The 18,449-nt window shown below is 42.7% G+C and overlaps 1 protein-coding gene across 1 annotated transcript in view; it reads right to left on the bottom strand.

Moving 5' to 3' along the window:
* Positions 1-18,449, bottom strand: part of CENPP (centromere protein P) — a 257,893-nt gene that overhangs the window by 238,334 nt on the left and 1,110 nt on the right. The window contains exons 2-3 of the mRNA XM_062208499.1: positions 14,424-14,605; positions 8,915-9,003 (exon numbers count right to left, since the gene is read on the bottom strand). Of these exons, the coding sequence (XP_062064483.1) occupies positions 8,915-9,003; positions 14,424-14,605 (271 nt within the window). The remainder of the gene's footprint in view (positions 1-8,914; positions 9,004-14,423; positions 14,606-18,449) is intronic.

The raw sequence follows: 18,449 nt of genomic DNA, 5'->3' as shown, positions 1-18,449 counted from the left end.
TTCCCAGGGTACATGGCAAGGAGCTGTACGGGAAACAGAGTAACAGACTGGAACTGGCACTCCAATATGGCATGCTGGTGTGGTGACTGGTGGCTTAACCTGCTGCACCACATGGCTAACACCCAGAGCAGTTTTTATATAACATGTTTTTGTATTTCCTGGATTCATTCTTCCAAAATGGATTTACCTGCATTTTCTTAGTAATTTTCTTTTCATGTCAGCACTTTTGCCATGATTTTAGGTCTTGTGTCCAATATGATGAGAGAACTCTATACCATTTTTGTGCTTTCAACTCTGTAGCTATTATTTAATTTCGATAGCAAGAAATCTAGTAATTTTTGCTATTTCCTCAAACTGGATGGCTTGGATACTCCTTGCTACTCTCCTCCATCTGTCTGGATACAATCTGACATAATTCTTTATACCCTGAGCTGTTGGAGAAATAGACATTGATAATCTAAAATGTTTATCTTTTTGCTTGATTATATAGTGGGAACTGTTAGGAGCAACTACAGTTTAAGTAAGCTATGGCATCTACCATCTAATCAAAAATTCCAGAGGCACTCTTATAACTAAAAAAAGACAAATAACCCGATTAAAAATTGGGCAAAGGTTCTATATATTTCTCCAAAGAAGATATACAGATAGCAAGTAAGCATATGATAGAATGCTCCATATCAAAAGTCATCATCTAGTAGTTCCATTTGACCCAGGAATTTCACTTCCATTTAACAGTTAAGAAAAATAGCCGGTGCCACGGCTCACTAGGCTAATCCTCCGCCTTGTGCCGCCGGCACACCGGGTTCTAGTCCCGGTCGGGGCACCGATCCTGTCCCGGTTGCCCCTCTTCCAGGCCAGCTCTCTGCTGTGGCCAGGGAGTGCAGTGGAGGATGGCCCAAGTCCTTGGGCCCTGCACCCCATGGGAGACCAGGAGAAGCACCTGGCTCCTGCCATCGGATCAGCGTGGTATGCCGGCCGCAGCGCGCCTACCACAGCGGCCATTGGAGGGTGAACCAACGGCAAAAGGAAGACCTTTCTCTCTGTCTCTCTCTCTCACTGTCCACTCTGCCTGTCAAAAAAAAAAAATAAAATAAATAAAATAAAAACATGGGGTTGCTGTATGCTACAGCAGATTCACCTGCTCGTAATGTCAGCATCCCCTATCAGAGTGCCAGATTGAGTCCTGGCTGTTCTACTTCTGGTCCAGCTCCCTGCTAATGAATCTGGGAAAGCAGCAGTTGTAGACCTGTCAACCACATAGAAAATGTGGATGAAGTTCTGGGCTCCTGGCTTTAGTCTGGCCCAGCTGTGGCTGTTACGGCCATTTGTGAAGTGAATCAGCATATGGAAGCACTTAATCTTGCTTTCTCTTCCCCTGTCATTTCACCTTTCAAAAAAATTATAAATCTTAAAAATTTGCATGTGAATGTTTTTAGCAGTATTATGCATAATAGTCAAAAAGCAAAAACCATTTCCATCAAGTGATGGAATGAATAAAGTATATATACACACACCATGGGATATTATTCAGCCAAAAGAAAAGTATTAACACCATGCTACAATATGGATGAACCTTGAAAACATTATGCAAGTAAAAGAAGGCAGATTATCAGATCATACATTTTATGATTCCATTTATACATCCAAGATAAGAAAACTCAGAGAAAAAAAACAAAAAATGAATTACTGGTTCCTTAGAGCTAAGCGAAAGAACTGGGGAGGAGGGGGGTAGGAGGGGAGGGAGTGGGAATGAAGGGAAATATTTACAGAATACAAAGTTTCTTCAAGTGGTAAAAATGTTCTAAAATTGATTGTGCTGGTGGTTGCAGAACTCTGAGCACACTAAAAATGACTGAATTGTATATTTTAAATGGATTAATTACATGATGTAAATTGTATCTCAATCGAACTCTGACCAAAAAAAACAAAAAAAGGAAACAGCAATCTTGGAGGGCTTCTTGTCTCTTGTGTGAGTGTATGTGGGTACATGTTCGATTTTGCTTTTCATCAACAAAAAGTCTAGGATTTACTGGCACTTCTTTCTCTTATTTTTTCCCTTTGGTGGGTTGTGGATTATGTTCAGCCACTGGAAAGCTGACTTCAAGATACTGTTTTTCCATCTCTCTCTTGCCTGTGGCTCTGCTAACCAGGTCCCCTCTTCCCGGCTGGTAGACTAGGAAAGAAAGCCTATAAACAAGCTGACCATAAAGCCACTACAGAGTCTTAGCAGCACATTCCTTTCTACCACGGTCCATTTGATTTAGGCTTGCAGTTCTCATCTGCCTCTAATTTAAAGATTGTGGTTAAAGATGTATAGAAAAATGGTCCTGTTAACTTGACAAACTTTATATCTCTCATGAAGATTTCAGTATTTTGTTTCAAATGTCAAAATATCAGGCAGATTTTTTTTTTGGGGGGGGAGCCTCTGATAATGGGTTTATAGTCTCTTCGATACGAAAATTCCCTATTTGAGTTATTCTGTTCATTTCATTGAATTTTTAGGAACAGAAGTTATGCAAATACAAATATATCACTTCCCCAACTAATTACCCCCCCACCCAATTTATTATGCTGCATGGACTATGAAGGCTGACACTACACGTTCGTTCTGATGGCATTACAACCGCTAACAAACACTACAGTACCACCAACACCAGACAGTAGATTTGGGGAACAGAGTTTAACATTGGGATCGCCTTTGACAATCATAGCTGCAACAACACTGGTAGTTGTTCAAATTCTCTAGGTAGATTTCCCTGTAAGAAGGTTGACACGTAAATAATCTATAAGGTTACTTTTGGTTCAAATATGGTATTAATAAAAATTTATAATGCAAAAATAAGTCTTTGCAAATTCTATAAAGTGAGAGTTTCATTTAGATTATTTTAAATTTTCTAATAGCTAAATATCTCCCTCTGGTGGAAATAAAAAAAAAAATCAAATGTTGCTATCTTCACCTTTGTTTTTCACTATCAGTCTCTACAGTAAAAATATGCTCAAAAGGTAAAACAGTAAAACCATGTTAGAGAACAATTTAGGACTACTCATCAGAATTTATTTGCACATGTCCTTTAAGCTAGCAATTCTACCAGAGATATATTTCTAAAGGAATATTTACACAAGCAAGCCTAGAACATGTTAGGATTTACTACTAAATAAAAAAATTGAAAAACAATTTAAATCACCTTATCAGAATTTTAAGCCACAAAGGAAAAAAGATAGTTCTTTGTTGTTTTTTTCTCCAAGAACCCCTGGTGCCTGCCTCCCACTTGACTGATCCTAAAACCCTGCGACTCCACAGCCATCTGTGATTGCTTCTAACATGCTATCAGTCTGGTCTTCAAGAAGCATCATAGAATGAAAAAGGCTCAGAGGGAAAGTGCATGTTCTCGGCAGAACCAGGGGGAGCACACTTTTCCTGCAGCACACTGTTAGTGAATTTAAGCAGTCTTCAATCATCTACATACTTTTAAATCGGAAATTGACAATTCATGTCTCTCTAGATATTCAACAGTAAGTATATTATGTGTCTTTTTTTAAAAAGTTTATTTATTTATTTGAAAGTCAGAATTAAACAGAGAGAGGAGAGGCAAGGAAAAGTCTTCTATCCACTGGTTCACTCCCCAAATGGCCACAATGGCTGGAGCTGTGCCAATCCAAAGCCAGAAGCTTCCTCCTGGTCTCCCATGTGGGTGCAGGGGCCCAATGACTTGGACCATCTTTTTTTTTTTTTTTTAATGATTTTTTTAAATTTTTTAATTTTTTAGGACAGGCAGAGTGGATAGTGAGAGAGAGAGACAGAGAGAAAGGTCTTCCTTTTTGCTGTTGGTTCACCCTCCAATGGCCGCTGCGGCCGGCGCATTGCGCTGATCCGAAGCCAGGAGCCAGGTGCTTCTCCTGGTCTCCCATGCGGGTGCAGGGCCCAAGGACTTGGGCCATCCTCCACTGCCTTCCCGGGCCATAGCAGAGAGCTGGCCTGGAAGAGGGGCCACCGGGATAGAATCTGGCGCCCCAACCAGGACTAGAACCTGGTGTGCCGCCGCCACAAGGCGGAGGATTAGCCTGTTAAGCCACGGCGCCAGCCGGACCATCTTCTACTACTGTTTTCCCAGGCCATAGCAGAGAGCAGGATTGGAAGAGTAGCAGCCAGGACTTGAACCGGCACCCATATGGGATGCCTGCACTGTAGGCAACAGCTTTACCTGATAAGCCACAGTGCCGGCCACTATTATGTGTCTTTTAAAGGATATTAACAGTTCTGCTCTCTTGTGCCGGCGCCGTGGCTCAACAGGCTAATCCTCCACCCAGTGGCGCCAGCACACCAGGTTCTAGTCCCAGTCAGGGCGCCGGATTCTGTCCCGGTTGCCCCTCTTCCAGGCCAGCTCTCTGCTGTGGCCCAGGTGCTTGGGCCCTGCACCCACATGGGAGACCAGGAGAAGCACCTGGCTCCTGCCATTGGATCAGCATGGTGCGCCGGCAGCAGCACACCAGCTGCGGCGGCCATTAGAGGGTGAACCAACGGCAAAGGAAGACCTTTCTCTCTCTCTCTCTCACTGTCCACTCTGCCTGTCAAAAAAAATTTAAAAAGTAAAATAAAATAAAAAATAAATTAAAAAAACAGTTCCTCTTTTTTAGCTTGCTCCCAACCCCTGCAGCCCCTAAACCATAATTGCTAGCGGAACCCAATACTACTTTCTTGCCCCAATTTTTCACTGGCCACACAACTGTGCATAATGAATACTGAATTTTCAGCACCTCTTTCATTAATTTATTGGCCAATAAAATGTAAGTGAAAGTGACAAGTGTATAACTTCTGGAAAGTATCCCTCAAAGGAAAAGGTTAGCTTTTTGTGACCCTCTCCTTCCTGATGTCTGAAACATTAAAGGGATCACTGATCTGGAAGCCATGTATGGCTGATGGCAGAAGTTCCATCAGATGCAGCTCAACTAATTCTAATGCATGGAGCATATAAGCAGACTGTATAACTTCAGGCCATCAACAAATGATCATAAAATTTGCAATCAACAGGCCTATGCTGTGGCATAAGGGGCTAAGCCTCCAGCCATGGCACTGGCATCCCATATGGGTGTCGATTCCAGTCCCAGCTGCTAGTCATTCTGATCCAGCTCTCTGCTATGTCCTGGGAAGGCAGTGAATAATGGCCCAAGTGTTTGGGTCCCTGCATACACATGGGAGACCTGGAAGAAGATCCTGACTCCCAATCAACCCAGCTCTGGCCACTGTGGCCATTTGGGGAGTAGACCAGTGGATGGAAGAGCTTTCTCTCCGCCTCTCCCTCTCTCTATAACCCTCCCTCTCAAATAAAATTCTTTTTTAAAAAATTTGCAATCAAGATTTGGTGGTATGGGAACCAAAATATTAGCTTAAACCACTGTTGAGATGGGGAATGTACTGTGTCACAGAGGGTAAAGCCAGCGTCTGTAGTGCCAGCATCCTATATGGGTGCCTGTTCATGTCCTGGCTGCTCCACTTCTGATTCAGTTCTCTGCTATAGCCTGGGAAAGCAGTGAAAGATGGCCCAAGTCCTTTGGGCCCTGCCATTTCTGTGGGAGACCCAGAAGAAGCTCTTCGCTTCGGATCAGCTCAGCTCCAGCCATTGTGGCCATTTGAGGACTGAACCAGCGGATGGAAGATGCCCCTCTCTCCCTGACTCTGCCTCTCTGTAACTCTACCTTTCAAATAAATCTTTAAAAACAAAACAATTGCGGTCTGGATCGGTGCTGCCGCTGCAGCAGCACACTGCATTATTAAAACTGTTCTGTATGCCATGCCCTCACCCTTGATCTTAGAATGGCATCATAATACTGTTTGATGATTTCTACAAGAGACTTAAGGTGATCTAAGTGTGAGATTTAAATGAAGTTCAAATACTGCAGTCTATCATCTCCCAGTCCATAGCCCACTAACCAACATACTAAACAATCCCTGAGCAAGTACAGCTTCACTCCAGAGGGCAGGCGTTCTCTTTTCAGTTAGATTTATAAGTCTCCCAACGATAAGACTAATTTTGCCCACCACCTAACTTCTCTCCAGAGAACCCACGGAGCAACTGTGAAAGAGATGAGTGCCACAGCAGAGAAAGTCTGCAAGGTCAAGGCTGTTAGGACACCTCTGAGCAGGTTGCTAGACAATGTGAGCTCATATTCTCAGAGATGCACCTGGACCACAGGCTTATGGCTCTGTAACATGCCTTGGCCTGCAGTCCTGGACGCCAGCACATAGAAGAGCATTCAGTGTGCCACTGTGACAACTGCTCTACATTCATTTTATTTTTATTATTTGACAGGTAGAATTTTAGACAGTGAGAGAGAGAGAAAGGTCTTTCTTCCATTGGTTCACTCCCCAAATGGCCGTCACAGCCGGTACTATGCCGATCCGAAGCCAGGAGCCAGGTGCTTCTTCCCAGTCTCACATGCGGGTGCAAGGGCCCAAGGACTTGGGCCATCCTCCACTGCCTTCCCGGGCCACAGCAGAGAATTGGACTGGAAGAGGAGCAACTGGGACTAGAACCCGGCGCACATATGGGATGCTGGCGCTGCAGGCGGAGGATTAACCAACCAATGAGTCACGGTGCCAGCCCCTATATTCATTTTAGTTATCTGTTGAGCTGAGACTAAGGCAGCCTGCCTGTCATTCCCTTATACATTTTTCTTCTTTGCACTTACTCCTTGTAGGCCCCACTGGGAAAATTAACTAGTCAAAACAGCTCTCTGCCATCAAAGCATGTGCCCAGCCTAAGTCTGTTCTAATTGGCCTGGATCCCACTCTTCTCAGAGCCAGCTGGCCAATGGGACTACATGTTACCACTCTGCCTGTTCATTTTCTTTTTTTTTCCCCCAAAGAAACCTTTTATTTAATGAATACAAACTTCATGCATTTCAGAAGTACAACTTTAAGAATATAGTGATTCCTCCCACCCACACTCTCACCTCTCCTCCTCCTCCTATTCCCAGTCCCATTCTCCACTAAGATTCATTTTCAATTAACTTCATAAACAGAAGACCAACTCTATACTAAGAGTTCAAATTTTGTACACACACACACACACAAAACTGTCCCTCAACAGTTTAGAAAAGGACTGTTCAAAGTCATTGCATCTAGAGTTAATTTCACTTTTGTTTTTGAGAAACAATTTTTCCCAAAGGAACCTTTTATTTAATGAGTATAAATTTCATAAGGACAACTTTAGGAATATAGTGATTCTTCCCACCAAACCCCCCTTCCCACCTACACTCTCACCCCACCTCCTCCTCCCTCTCACATTCCCATTCTTCAATTAGATTCATTTTCAATTAACTTTATACACAAAAGACCAACTCTATACTATGTAAAGATTTCAACAATCTACAAACACACACACATAGAAGTTCTACAGTTAATTCTCATAATACAACTCACTGAGAACATAAGTCCCGCATGGGAAATATGTGCACAGTGACTCCTGTTGTTAATTTAACAATTAGCACTCTTATGTATGACCTCAGTGACCACCAGAGGCTCTCGACATGAGCTGCCAAGGATATGGAAGCCTTCTGAATCCACAATCTCCATCAGTATTCAGACAAGGTCCTAAGCAAAGTGGAAGTTCTCTGCTTCCTTCAGAGAAAATTACATCCTTCTCTAATGACCGCTTCTTTCCACTGGGTCTCACCCACAGAGGTCCTTCATGTAGGACATTTTTTGCAACAGTGTCTTGGCTTTCCATTCCTGAAATGCTCTCATGTGCTTCTCAGCCAGACCAGAATGCCTTAAGGATTGATTCTGAAGTCAGAGTGCAACTTAAATCGACTGTCATTCAGTGAGTCTGCTGTGAGGACTGCTTCCCATGTTGGAGCATTCACTCCTTTTAACTTCTATCTATTGTTATTACCAGACACTTAATCCTATTTATATGATCACTATAATACTGAGTCTTATCCATAAGGTCACTTTAACACTTAAAATGCTATTTTTGGGCTGGTGCCGTGGCTCACTTGGTTAATCCTCTGCCTGTGGTACCAGCATTCCATCTGTCATAAATTATCTTGATTGTGTTGAGGAATATTCCTTCTATACCCAATTTGCTTGGAGCTTTCATCACGAAAGGGTGTTGTATTTTATCAAATGCTTTGTCTTTATCTATTGAGATAATCATATGGCTTTTGTTCTGCAGTTTGTTAATGTGATGTAACATTGATTGATTTGTAAATATTGAACCATCCCTACATACCAGGGATAAATCCCATTTGGTCTGGGTAAATGATCTTTCTGATGTGTTGTTGGATTTGACTGGCTAGAATCTTGTTGAGATTTTTGCATCTATGTTTCATTATTTTCTGTTTCCTGATCTTATCTGAGTCTTAGCCAAAGGTACCTTCTTCTTTTAGTTGTGTCTCAGCAGATCAGTACAACCTGTGGGATCATCTATTCCCAAACAGCCTATGGAGCTCCAGATGAACACAACCTCATAAGGGGCCCTGAATAAGGACATCCAATTGAGCTGCTCCTAAATTTCTAATCCACAGAAAATGGGTAAGACAACAAATATTTTTTGCTGTTTTAATATGATAAATGCTGCAGAAATTTATTTAGCAGCAATAGGTCACCAATAGACAACAGATAGCTGGTCTATCAGCTAACAACCAGGGGCATTCAGGACTTTTCTCACAGTCTCAAGGGCTTGCTCTGGGAGCCGTGGAGCACCCTGTCATCTGTCTAAAAACAAAGCACCCAATTCCTCAGTAGCAACTCAATCATATGAAGTTGTTGGGGTGTTTATTTTACCACTCTGCATCTGTGCTACCAGGAGGCCCTGGGTCATGAGCCCAGCCAATGCTAGAGGATGTATACCAGGTGGGAATTATTTATGTAATGGCAGAAACATCTCTTATCAGAAAATGCTACTTAATTTACCTGAATTTCCAGAATCTGAAACTCAAGTTGAAACGTAACCATGTGGCAATTTCCTGATAGTCTGTATTTCTGTGCAACTTTCTTTATATCTGTAAATCAGAAAAACAAGTATTCAGTTTGGAAAGAACAATTTTGTTCAAATGCCTATTTAATTTTGGATCTAGACCACATGGGGAGTATATGTGTGAAAGTTTACATATGCATTTGAGAATTCGGGAAGAATGTACAGAAAATTATCCTTATGAAATAGAATTTGTAACAATTTGCACTATTTAGTTCTCAATTATCCCTAAGTTTATGGTAAGAAACAGATATATTTGAGTAAGTACATAAAAATTTATAGTAAGCCCTAGGCAAATTTGAATTATATTAACAACAAAATGTTTTTAAGATTCTTTTTATTTATTTGAAAGGCAGAGTTAGAGAGGAAGAGAAAAAGAGATCTTCCATCTGCTGGTTCACTCCCCAAATGGCTGCAATGGCCAGACCAAAGCCAGGAGCTCGGAGCTTCTTCCAGGTCTCACATGAGGGTAAAGGGGCCCAAACACTTGAGCCATCTTCCACTGCTTTCCCAGTCACATTATTAGGAGGCAGATTCGAAGTGAGCAGCCAGGCCTCAAACTGGTGCCTGTATGGGATGCCAATGTGGCAGACAGTAGGTTAACCTGACATGCTATGATGTCGGCCCCAAATTAGAAGTTTTTCAATGTTTCAACATTATCTATTTCTTGTTAAAGATAGTAAACTGAATTTACATGTGTACCTGTGTTATTTCTACAAATTTTACTAAAACGACAGTGATAAATGACATTTCTGAGGCATAACATGCATGCATCTAAATGCATAAAATGTCCTATTCTTGGGGCCAGAGTTAGGATGCAGCAGGTTAAGCAATCACCTACAACACCAGTTCCCATAGGAGCACCGGTTTGAATCCTAGCTGCTCCACTTCTGACCCAGCTCCTCATAAATGTGTCTGGGAAAGCAGCCAAAGACGGCCCAAATACTTGGGTCTCTCCCATCCACATGGGAGGCTCAGAGAGTGTTCCAGGTTTCTGATTTTGTTGTGGCTGTTTGGGGAGTGAACCAGCAGATGAAAGAATTCTGTTTTTCCCTCTAACTCTGACTTCCAAATAAATAAACCATTAAAGAAAAGTTCTATTCTTAAGTATATTGCTCAGTAATTTTATATATGCTTACCCATGTGACCACTATCCAGCTCAAAATACAGAAATTTTTACAGTATCCATAAGGTTCCTTCATGTCCTTTCCCAAGTTATACCCTACTCCTATAGAGGTAAGCACTATTCTGACTTTATGGAGTCATGCAGTTTTGCTAATTAAGTTATTTTTGAAAAGAGTTATGTATTTATTTGAAAGACACTGTAACAGAGAAAGATAGTAAGGGGAGAGTGAACAAGGGGGAGATATTTTCCATCTACCAACCCACTCTGAAAGTGACCATAATAGTCAGTTCTGGGTCAGGCTGATGCCAAGAGCTAGGAACTCCATCCAGGTTTTTCACAAGGGTGGCAGGTGTGTAAGTACTTGGGCCATCTTCCATTGCTTTCCAGGTGCATTAGCAGGGAGCTAGATCTGAAGTGGAACAACTGGGACTTGAACCAGTGCTCAGATGAGATTCCAGCATTGCAGGCAGCGGCTTAACCTGATGTGCTGCAATATCAATCCCAAGAATAGGACATTTTATGCATTTAAAAGTGTGAATGGCTCATATTCCACTATCTTCCCAGGTCCTTGAACAGGTGTTCTGAGATGGGATTCTGGCACTGTAATGGTGGCTTAACCCTCTATGCCACATTGCTTTTTTTTTTTTTTTTAAATTTATTTTTGAGGGAGAGACAGAAACAGAGTTCCCATCTGTTGGTTCACTGCCCAAACGCTTCCACAGCCAAAAAGCCAGAAAGGGAACTCAATCCAAGTATTCCACCTGGGTGGCAGGAACTCAACAACTTGAGCTATCTCCTGCTACCTCCCAGGGTCTACATTAACAGAAAGCTGGATTTGGGATCCGGAGCCAGGACTCAATCCCAGGCACTCTAAAATATGATTCAGACATTCCAACAGGCATCCTAACTGCTAGGCTAAACACCTGCTCCTAATGAAGTTATTTTTAAAAGGGTACACTTCTAAAAGAGCAAAGAGAAGAGGAAGGAAAGAAGCTATGGTCAGATAGATGAACTACATAGACAAATGGAACTGACCTGGAAGACCCAGGAAAACTGAAACCCAAGTTAGCAAGGAGACAATTCCAGAAGCAAGGCCACTTACACAGAATACTAGAAAGGCAATTTCAAACAACAGCATCAAGTACCTCTACAGAAGGGGTAAACTTGGAGCTCAAAATGGGAAGACAGGTTTAATGTGTAGTTAGGGAAACAGGACAGGATGGTGTAAACTAGCATCGTCTGCCTCTTGACTAGATGTACTGTTAAGAACAAAACATGACTTATGTAGTTTTCCTGCCAAAAATGCATAGCCTTAATCTCATCAATAATAAATCAAGACAAAAAGATTGATGGACAACCAAAACAAGTGGCCTTCAAAAATGTTAATGCTGGGGCTTCCGATGCAACTCTCTGCTATGGCCTGGGAAAGCAGTGGAAGATGGCCCAGGTCCTTGGGCCCTTGCACCCGCCTAGGAGACCTGGAAGAAGCTCCTGGCTTCGGATCAGCCTAGTTCCAGCCTTTGCAGCCATCTGGAGAGTGAACCAGCGGATGGAATACCTCTCTCTCTCTGCCTCTGCCTCTCTGTAACTTGGCCTTTCAAAAAAAAAAAAAAAAATCTTAAAAAAAAGGAAAGGGAAAAGGGCGGCAGTAGTGGGTAAAGCTGAGGCCTGCAATGCTGGCATCCCATATGGGTGCCAGTTCTAGTCCTGGCTGCTCCACTTCCCATCCAGCTCTCTGCTGTTGCCTGGGAAAGTAGTAGAGGATGGCCCAAGTCCTTGGGTCCCTGCACCCACATGGGAGAGCAGGAAGAAGCTCCTGGCTCCTGGCTTTCGGATCGTTGCAGCCATCTGGGGAGTGAACCATCGGATCGAAGACCTCTCTAACTCTGGCTTTCAAATAAATAAATCTAAAAAAAAAAAAAAAAAAAAAAAGCTCTAAAACTCAATTTAGCCTAGCAGTTAAGGCATCTGTGTCCCACATTTGAGTGCTTCGGTTCAATTGTTGGCTCTGGCCTCCAGCTTCCTGCCAGGGCAGACCCTAGCAGCCACAGTGATGGCTCAAGAAATTGAGTTCCTATCTCATGTGGGAGACCTGGACTGCTTTCCTGGCTCCTAGCCCCAGTTCTTGTAGCATCTGGGAACTGTACCAGCTGATGGGAGCTGTCTCTCCATGCCGCTGAATGAACAAACATCACCTGATTGCCTAGCATCTACACATCAGAGGAACAGTGTCTGCACAATTAACATATACTGAAAGGAATAACTTTAAACAGTTGTCTTTTGAATGCTGCTAGTCAATCAAGTGACTCAGCCAGACCCAGTACATAGTTGTTGATTAAGAATTTGATGACATCACAGATCACCTGACACACACACTAAATCAAATTATTTCACTTTCTCTTCGCTTAACAGATTAAAAAGTTGCCAAAATACAGTGTTATAACTATCATTTTGAACAATGTTTATCACTTGGCCTAAAGAAGAACTATGAGTCTGGTGCTGTGGTGCAGTAGGTTAATCCCTGCAGTGCAGGATCCCAAATGGGCGCCAGTTCAAGTCGTGGCTGCTCCTCTTCCAGGAAGGCAGTGGAGCATGGCCCAAGTGATTGGGACACTGCACCCACATGGGAGACCAGGAAGAAGCTTCTGGCTCCTGGCTTCGGATCAGTGCAGCTCTGGCCGTTGCGGGCATCTGTCTCTCCGTCTGTAACTCTACCTCTCAAATAAATAAAAAATCTTTAAAAAACAAAATGAAATAAAATAAAGAACAACTATTTACTTTTAGCTGCTAATCTTTTATGTGTTATAAAGAAACAGAAAATGTAACATATGACTGAGCTTTCAAGCATTTTTAAACTGTGAAGCCTATCAAGCTGTTCCATCTTTTTGTACTATCACCCAGTTCTACATTCACGTAGACCTCATCTTGTGAAAAAAAGTGACACAAGGCACAATATTGTTACACGGTTTAATATGACTGGAATATTTCACGTCTAGATCACATTTGCCTACTGACGTCATTCTTCATTCTATTTCTGTTGAAAATATTCCTCTTCTAGTGCCATTACTCTCACTAGTTGCTTCACAAATCAATTCAGGAAATTCTCACAACTACCTGAATTCCTGGCTTTAAAAATCTTTTTCTTTATAATTTTTATCTTACCCAAGTTTTCTAAAGTGAGCACATACAACCTAGAAGGAAGAAAAGGATTTCATCTCTTCAATATCTCTGAAATCTAAAATCTCCCTCTGTGGCCACAGTAGCTTTCTTAAGATCTGTTGCCTAGTCTTTATGTTGAGACTTTTATGCCAGTAAAAGTTTTAGACGTGGGGGCCGGTGCTGTGGCACAGAAGGTTAAGCTTCTACCTGCAGTGTCGGTATCCCATATGGGCACCAGTTCAAGTCCTGGCTGCTCTACTTCCAATCCAGCTCCCTGCTATCATGCCTAGGAGAGCAGTGGAAGATAGCCCAAGTGCTTGGGCCTCTGTACCTGCACAGGAGACCTGGAAGAAACTCCTGGCCTGGCCATTGTGGCCATCTGGAGAGTGAACAAGTAGATGGAAGCTCTCTCTCTCTCCCTCCTTCACTCTATTTCTGCCTTTCAAATAAATCTTAAAAAAAATTTTTTTAAAGTCTTACATCTGCCCTATTTTCACTCTGTACTCTCCATTTTCTACCACTTCCTTTTAAGCAATTAAGTCTCTAAATTCTGTAACTCCATTTCTATATGTAATCCAATCTCCCCACCTCTGCAGTGAGCTGCCCAACATGCTCTGAGGTCACTCTCCCTCTCCATGAGTTATTTCAGCAGAAAAGTCAGGAAGCATTTCCAAAAATGGCTGAATTAGGAATGTATCTTTGTCCAACCTAAGACAGCTTCCCTTTACCCGTTAATGCACTGTGTCTCTTTGGCAATAATATTTAATCATTAGGACCAGAAACCTTCCTTCTGGGGAAAGGTCCAGCCACTGAGACATTTGTTTGGCTACAGGCTATCACAGTTTACAGTAGAGCACTGCAGATGAGGCAGCGTTCATGTCCCTGATGAACTACAAAAATTAGAAAGGTGATTTTCTTACAATGACTCATCACTTATGACTACTAGTTGACTATTAAAGTACTTCCTGACAGCTACTATGTCTAATCTTTAGTACTTACCTCAGTTTTCAAGAGTGTTATTCATACTATGATGTTCAAGATACCTGACTGCAAATTCGAAATAATCACTCTGTAGAATATTAATCTACCATTATGAGAACCAATTTCCTGTGCATATATAAGTAACTGTCAATACTACTTCTAGTCGAAAAAATAACGCTTACTCTTTTCTGTCACCTCAGTGCTTGTTAGGTCCTCTGTCTGCTTGGAGTAATTCCTTATATTGATGCCAGTTACTGTACTTAGAAATGAAAGTTCCGATTCTAGTCGTCCAACATGACTTCTCAGATCTTCCGAAGATTCCCCTCCTGCAGAATCTGAAGGGTGTATTTCTCGAAATAATTTTCTAAAAAAGCAAACATCAGAAATAGTTACTCCAATGGCTTACAAATTCTTCATCTAATACCACTAATCTCCCTCAAACCATTCCCATTTTGCCCCTCTTCCCATTAAACTAAGAATTTTCTCAAAATGAGTGTGCCTACTAACACTGTAATCTTTTAAACAAAAAGTAAACACAATCAAATCATGTTACTATATTTTTACTTTAGAAACACTTTTTTAAAATTTATTTATTTATTTATTTATTTATTTTGACAGGCAGAGTGGACACAGAGAGAGAGACAGAGAGAAAGGTCTTCCTTTTGCCGTTGGTTCACCCTCCAATGCCGCCGCGGTTGGCGCACTGCGGCCGGCACACCACGCTGATCCGATGGCAGGAGCCAGGTGCTTCTCCTGTTCTCCCACGGGGTGCAGGGCCCAAGCACTTGGGCCATCCTCCACTGCCTTCCCGAGCCATAGCAGAGAGCTGGCCTGGAAGAGGGGCAACCGGGATAGAATCCGGCGCCCCGACCGGGACTAGAACCCGGTGTGCCGGCGCCGCAAGGCGGAGGATTAGCCTAGTGAGCCACGGCGCCAGCCTAGAAACACTTTTAAAATAATTTCTAATACTGTGAAAAATTAAATGTCAGTTCTAATTCAGGAATTTTCAATTTAAATGTCTAATATCCCAAGACATTTAAATTATTTAAAAAGATGTGTGGAAATTAAAAAACAAAAATTAGCTCATTTCTCAAATAAGTAAACATTACAGAACATTTTACACTAAGATTTCTCAGGAAATCTAAGAAAACGGGAATAAAAATTACAAACAGGAAACAGAACAGTATTTTTAAACAATACTAACACCATTCTTCATTGAGAATACATGCTATTTTCCTCAGAAAATAATATTAGCTAATAATTGTGTTGGGTTCTATCATTAACTCCGTACTGCTCACACTGCATATATGAGACTAGTATAAGATCTGTGAAAATTTAATCTCGTTTTAATGGGACTTCAAAATATTAAGTATATTCTGTATCATTTGAAAGACTACCAACTGTTAGGGTTTTTTTTAAGATTTAATTATTTTAAAGACAGAGTGAGACAGAGAAATAGAGGGGAGAGGGAAGGGGAAGAGGAGGGGAAGGAGAGAGAGGGCAGTGAGAGGGTGAATCTTTGAACTGTTGGTTCACTCTCCAGGTGACTGTAGCAGCCAGAAGCCTGGAACTCCATCCGGGTCTCCCACTAGATGGCCAGGGCACAAGCACTTGAGCCATCATCTGCTACTTTCCAGGGCACATTAACAGGGAGCTAGTTGGAAGCAGAACATCCAGGGTTAGAATGAGCTATCTGATATGAGATGCCAGCATTTCAAGTGGCGACTGAACCCACTGTGCCACAATGGCAGCCCCCCAAACCCTTGTTTGCCTCTGCCATCATGGACTGATGCAGTGGTTAAGACACTGCTTCAGACAGCTGCAGCCCAAATCAAAGAGCCTGGGTTCAAGTCTCAGCTCCACTCCTGTTTCTAGCTTCCTACTAATGTGCAGCCTGAGAGACAGCAGGTGACGGCTTGAGTTATTGGGTTCCTGTCATCCACACAGAAAAACCAGACTGAGTTCTGGGGTCCTGGCTTCAGCCTGGGCTACTGTAGACACTTGGGGAGTGAACCAGCGAATGGGAGAGATTTATCTTTGTGCCTTCAAAAAAAAAAAAATAAAGTTCTGTAGATGGACAGTGGTAATGTTTCACAGCAATGAGAATGTGTTTAATGTTGCTATACACTTAAAAAGGCTTAAAACAGTAAATTTGATATCTTATAGTACAAACAAAAATATGAACCTTCATATTCTCATTCATACAAGCTACTGACTTTGAGGAAAGTATTATTGATCTATTTCAAATAATGATATTAATATGAATTATTTTGAGTTAATCTGAATTGTATTGGTTTTGTAGTTTCATTAACAAACTTGTCTTACATAAAAGTGTGTCAAGGGACCGGTGCTATGCCATAGTGGGCTAAGACTGCCTGAGGCACTAGCATCCCACATGGGTGCCAGTTCGAGTCCCGCCTGCTCCACTTCCTATCCAGCTCTCTGCTGTAGCCTGGGAAAGCAGTGGAAGATGGCCCAAGTCCTTGGGTCCCTGTACCCGCATGGGAGACCCGGAAGGAACTCCAGGCTCCGGATGGGCGCAGCTCCGGCCATTGCAGCTGATTGGAGAGTGTACCAGCAGATAGCAGATCTCTTTCTGCCTCTCCTTCTCTCTGTGTAACTCTTTCAAATAAGTAAACATATCTTTAAAAAAAAAAAAAAAGTGTGTCAAAATTGGGTTCACAAAAAACTATTTTCTTTAAGGTATATTTATTTATTTGAAAGTCAGAGTTACACATAGAGAGGAGAGGCAGAGAGAGGTCTTCAATGCCCTGGTTCACTCCCCAATTGGCCGCAACGGCTGGAGCTGTGCCGATCGAAGCCAGGAGCTTCCTCTGGGTCTCCTACATGGGTGCGGGGGCCCAAAGACTTGGGCCATCTTGTACTGCTTTCCCAGGCTATAGCAGAGCACTGGATTGGAAGTGGAGCAGCTGGGACTTGAACCGGTGCCCATATGGGATGCTGGCACTGCAGGTGGCGGCTTTAACCACTATGCCACAGTGCCCTCCCCCAAGAAATCATTTTAAAAATCTAAAAATGAAACTTTAAGACTCAATGTTCTATTAATCAGTGCTAGTGTTATGAGCCAAGCACTGTTCTAAATGAATCATAGATATTAACTCATTTAGTCCTCCTAACAATCCAAGAACTTGGGTGTAATTTTACCCAGGAGAAAACTGAAGCACAGAGGGGGAGATCACCTAAGCACAACTAGCCAGCCAGTACCAGAGCCCGGATCGGAAGGCAGGTAATCTGGCCTCCGAGTGCAGACACGTGGATATAGTTGAATAATGTACTGCCAGCTTTCCCACCTCCAACCCATCCAACCACTTCAAATCCCTAAAAACAGCCTGGTTCACAGGTGTCAGTTTTCCTTCTCCACCACAGTTAAAAGAAACCTCACTTTAAACCCAAACAACTAGGTCTGACATTAAAATTTATTAATTTAATTTTTATTTATCTGAAAGGGGGGGGGAGAAGGGGAGGAGGGGAAAGGGAGAGAAAGAGGGGGAAGTGGAGGAGGGAGAGAGGGGAGGGGGTGGGGAGGTGAAGGGAGAGGGAGAGAGGTATTGCATCTGCTGGTTTCACTTCCCAAATACCTAGAACAGCCAGGGCTAGACCAGGCCAATACCAGAAGCCCAGAATATTGGCAAGAAGCTGGAATTAACGTCAGAGCAGACATAAACGTAGTCGCTCAGATATGGGATGTGGGCATCCCACGTGGAGTCCTCAGGGCTGCATCAAAGGCCCCCACTCCCTTAGGCTAACATTTGATGAGTCTCACAATCTGGACTCTCCGACTTTCCCAAGTAATCATGGAGGATTCCCCTGTTACATGAACAACAGGCAGTAGGAAACCAATTCCCCCTCCGAGTAGGACACAGTGCTTCTCAGAGTCTGAAGTGTGTACACAAACTCGGGGTGGGAGGAAGGTGCCTTGCTAAAAAGCAGACCTTGATTCAACAGGTGTGGGGTGGGTTGAAATCGCTTTCCTAGAAAACTCCCAGATTACCCTAATGCATCCAACCTGTGGGGTACACCTGAAGCAGGAAGGGTCTATAATACCTTTCACTTGCAGAGAAGCACGTATGAGCCCTATTCACCTGCCTCCCCCTCCAATCAGTCACATCTTCCACTTTTCACGCTCACATACATTGTCCAGTTTCTGTAGCAACCTTCTTCCCCTACATTCTACCAACTCTTACCCA

Source organism: Lepus europaeus, chromosome 12, assembly GCF_033115175.1.
Source record: "Lepus europaeus isolate LE1 chromosome 12, mLepTim1.pri, whole genome shotgun sequence".
In the NCBI taxonomy this organism is placed as follows: Eukaryota; Metazoa; Chordata; class Mammalia; order Lagomorpha; family Leporidae; genus Lepus; species Lepus europaeus.
This window is presented reverse-complemented; position numbering and strand designations above follow the sequence as displayed.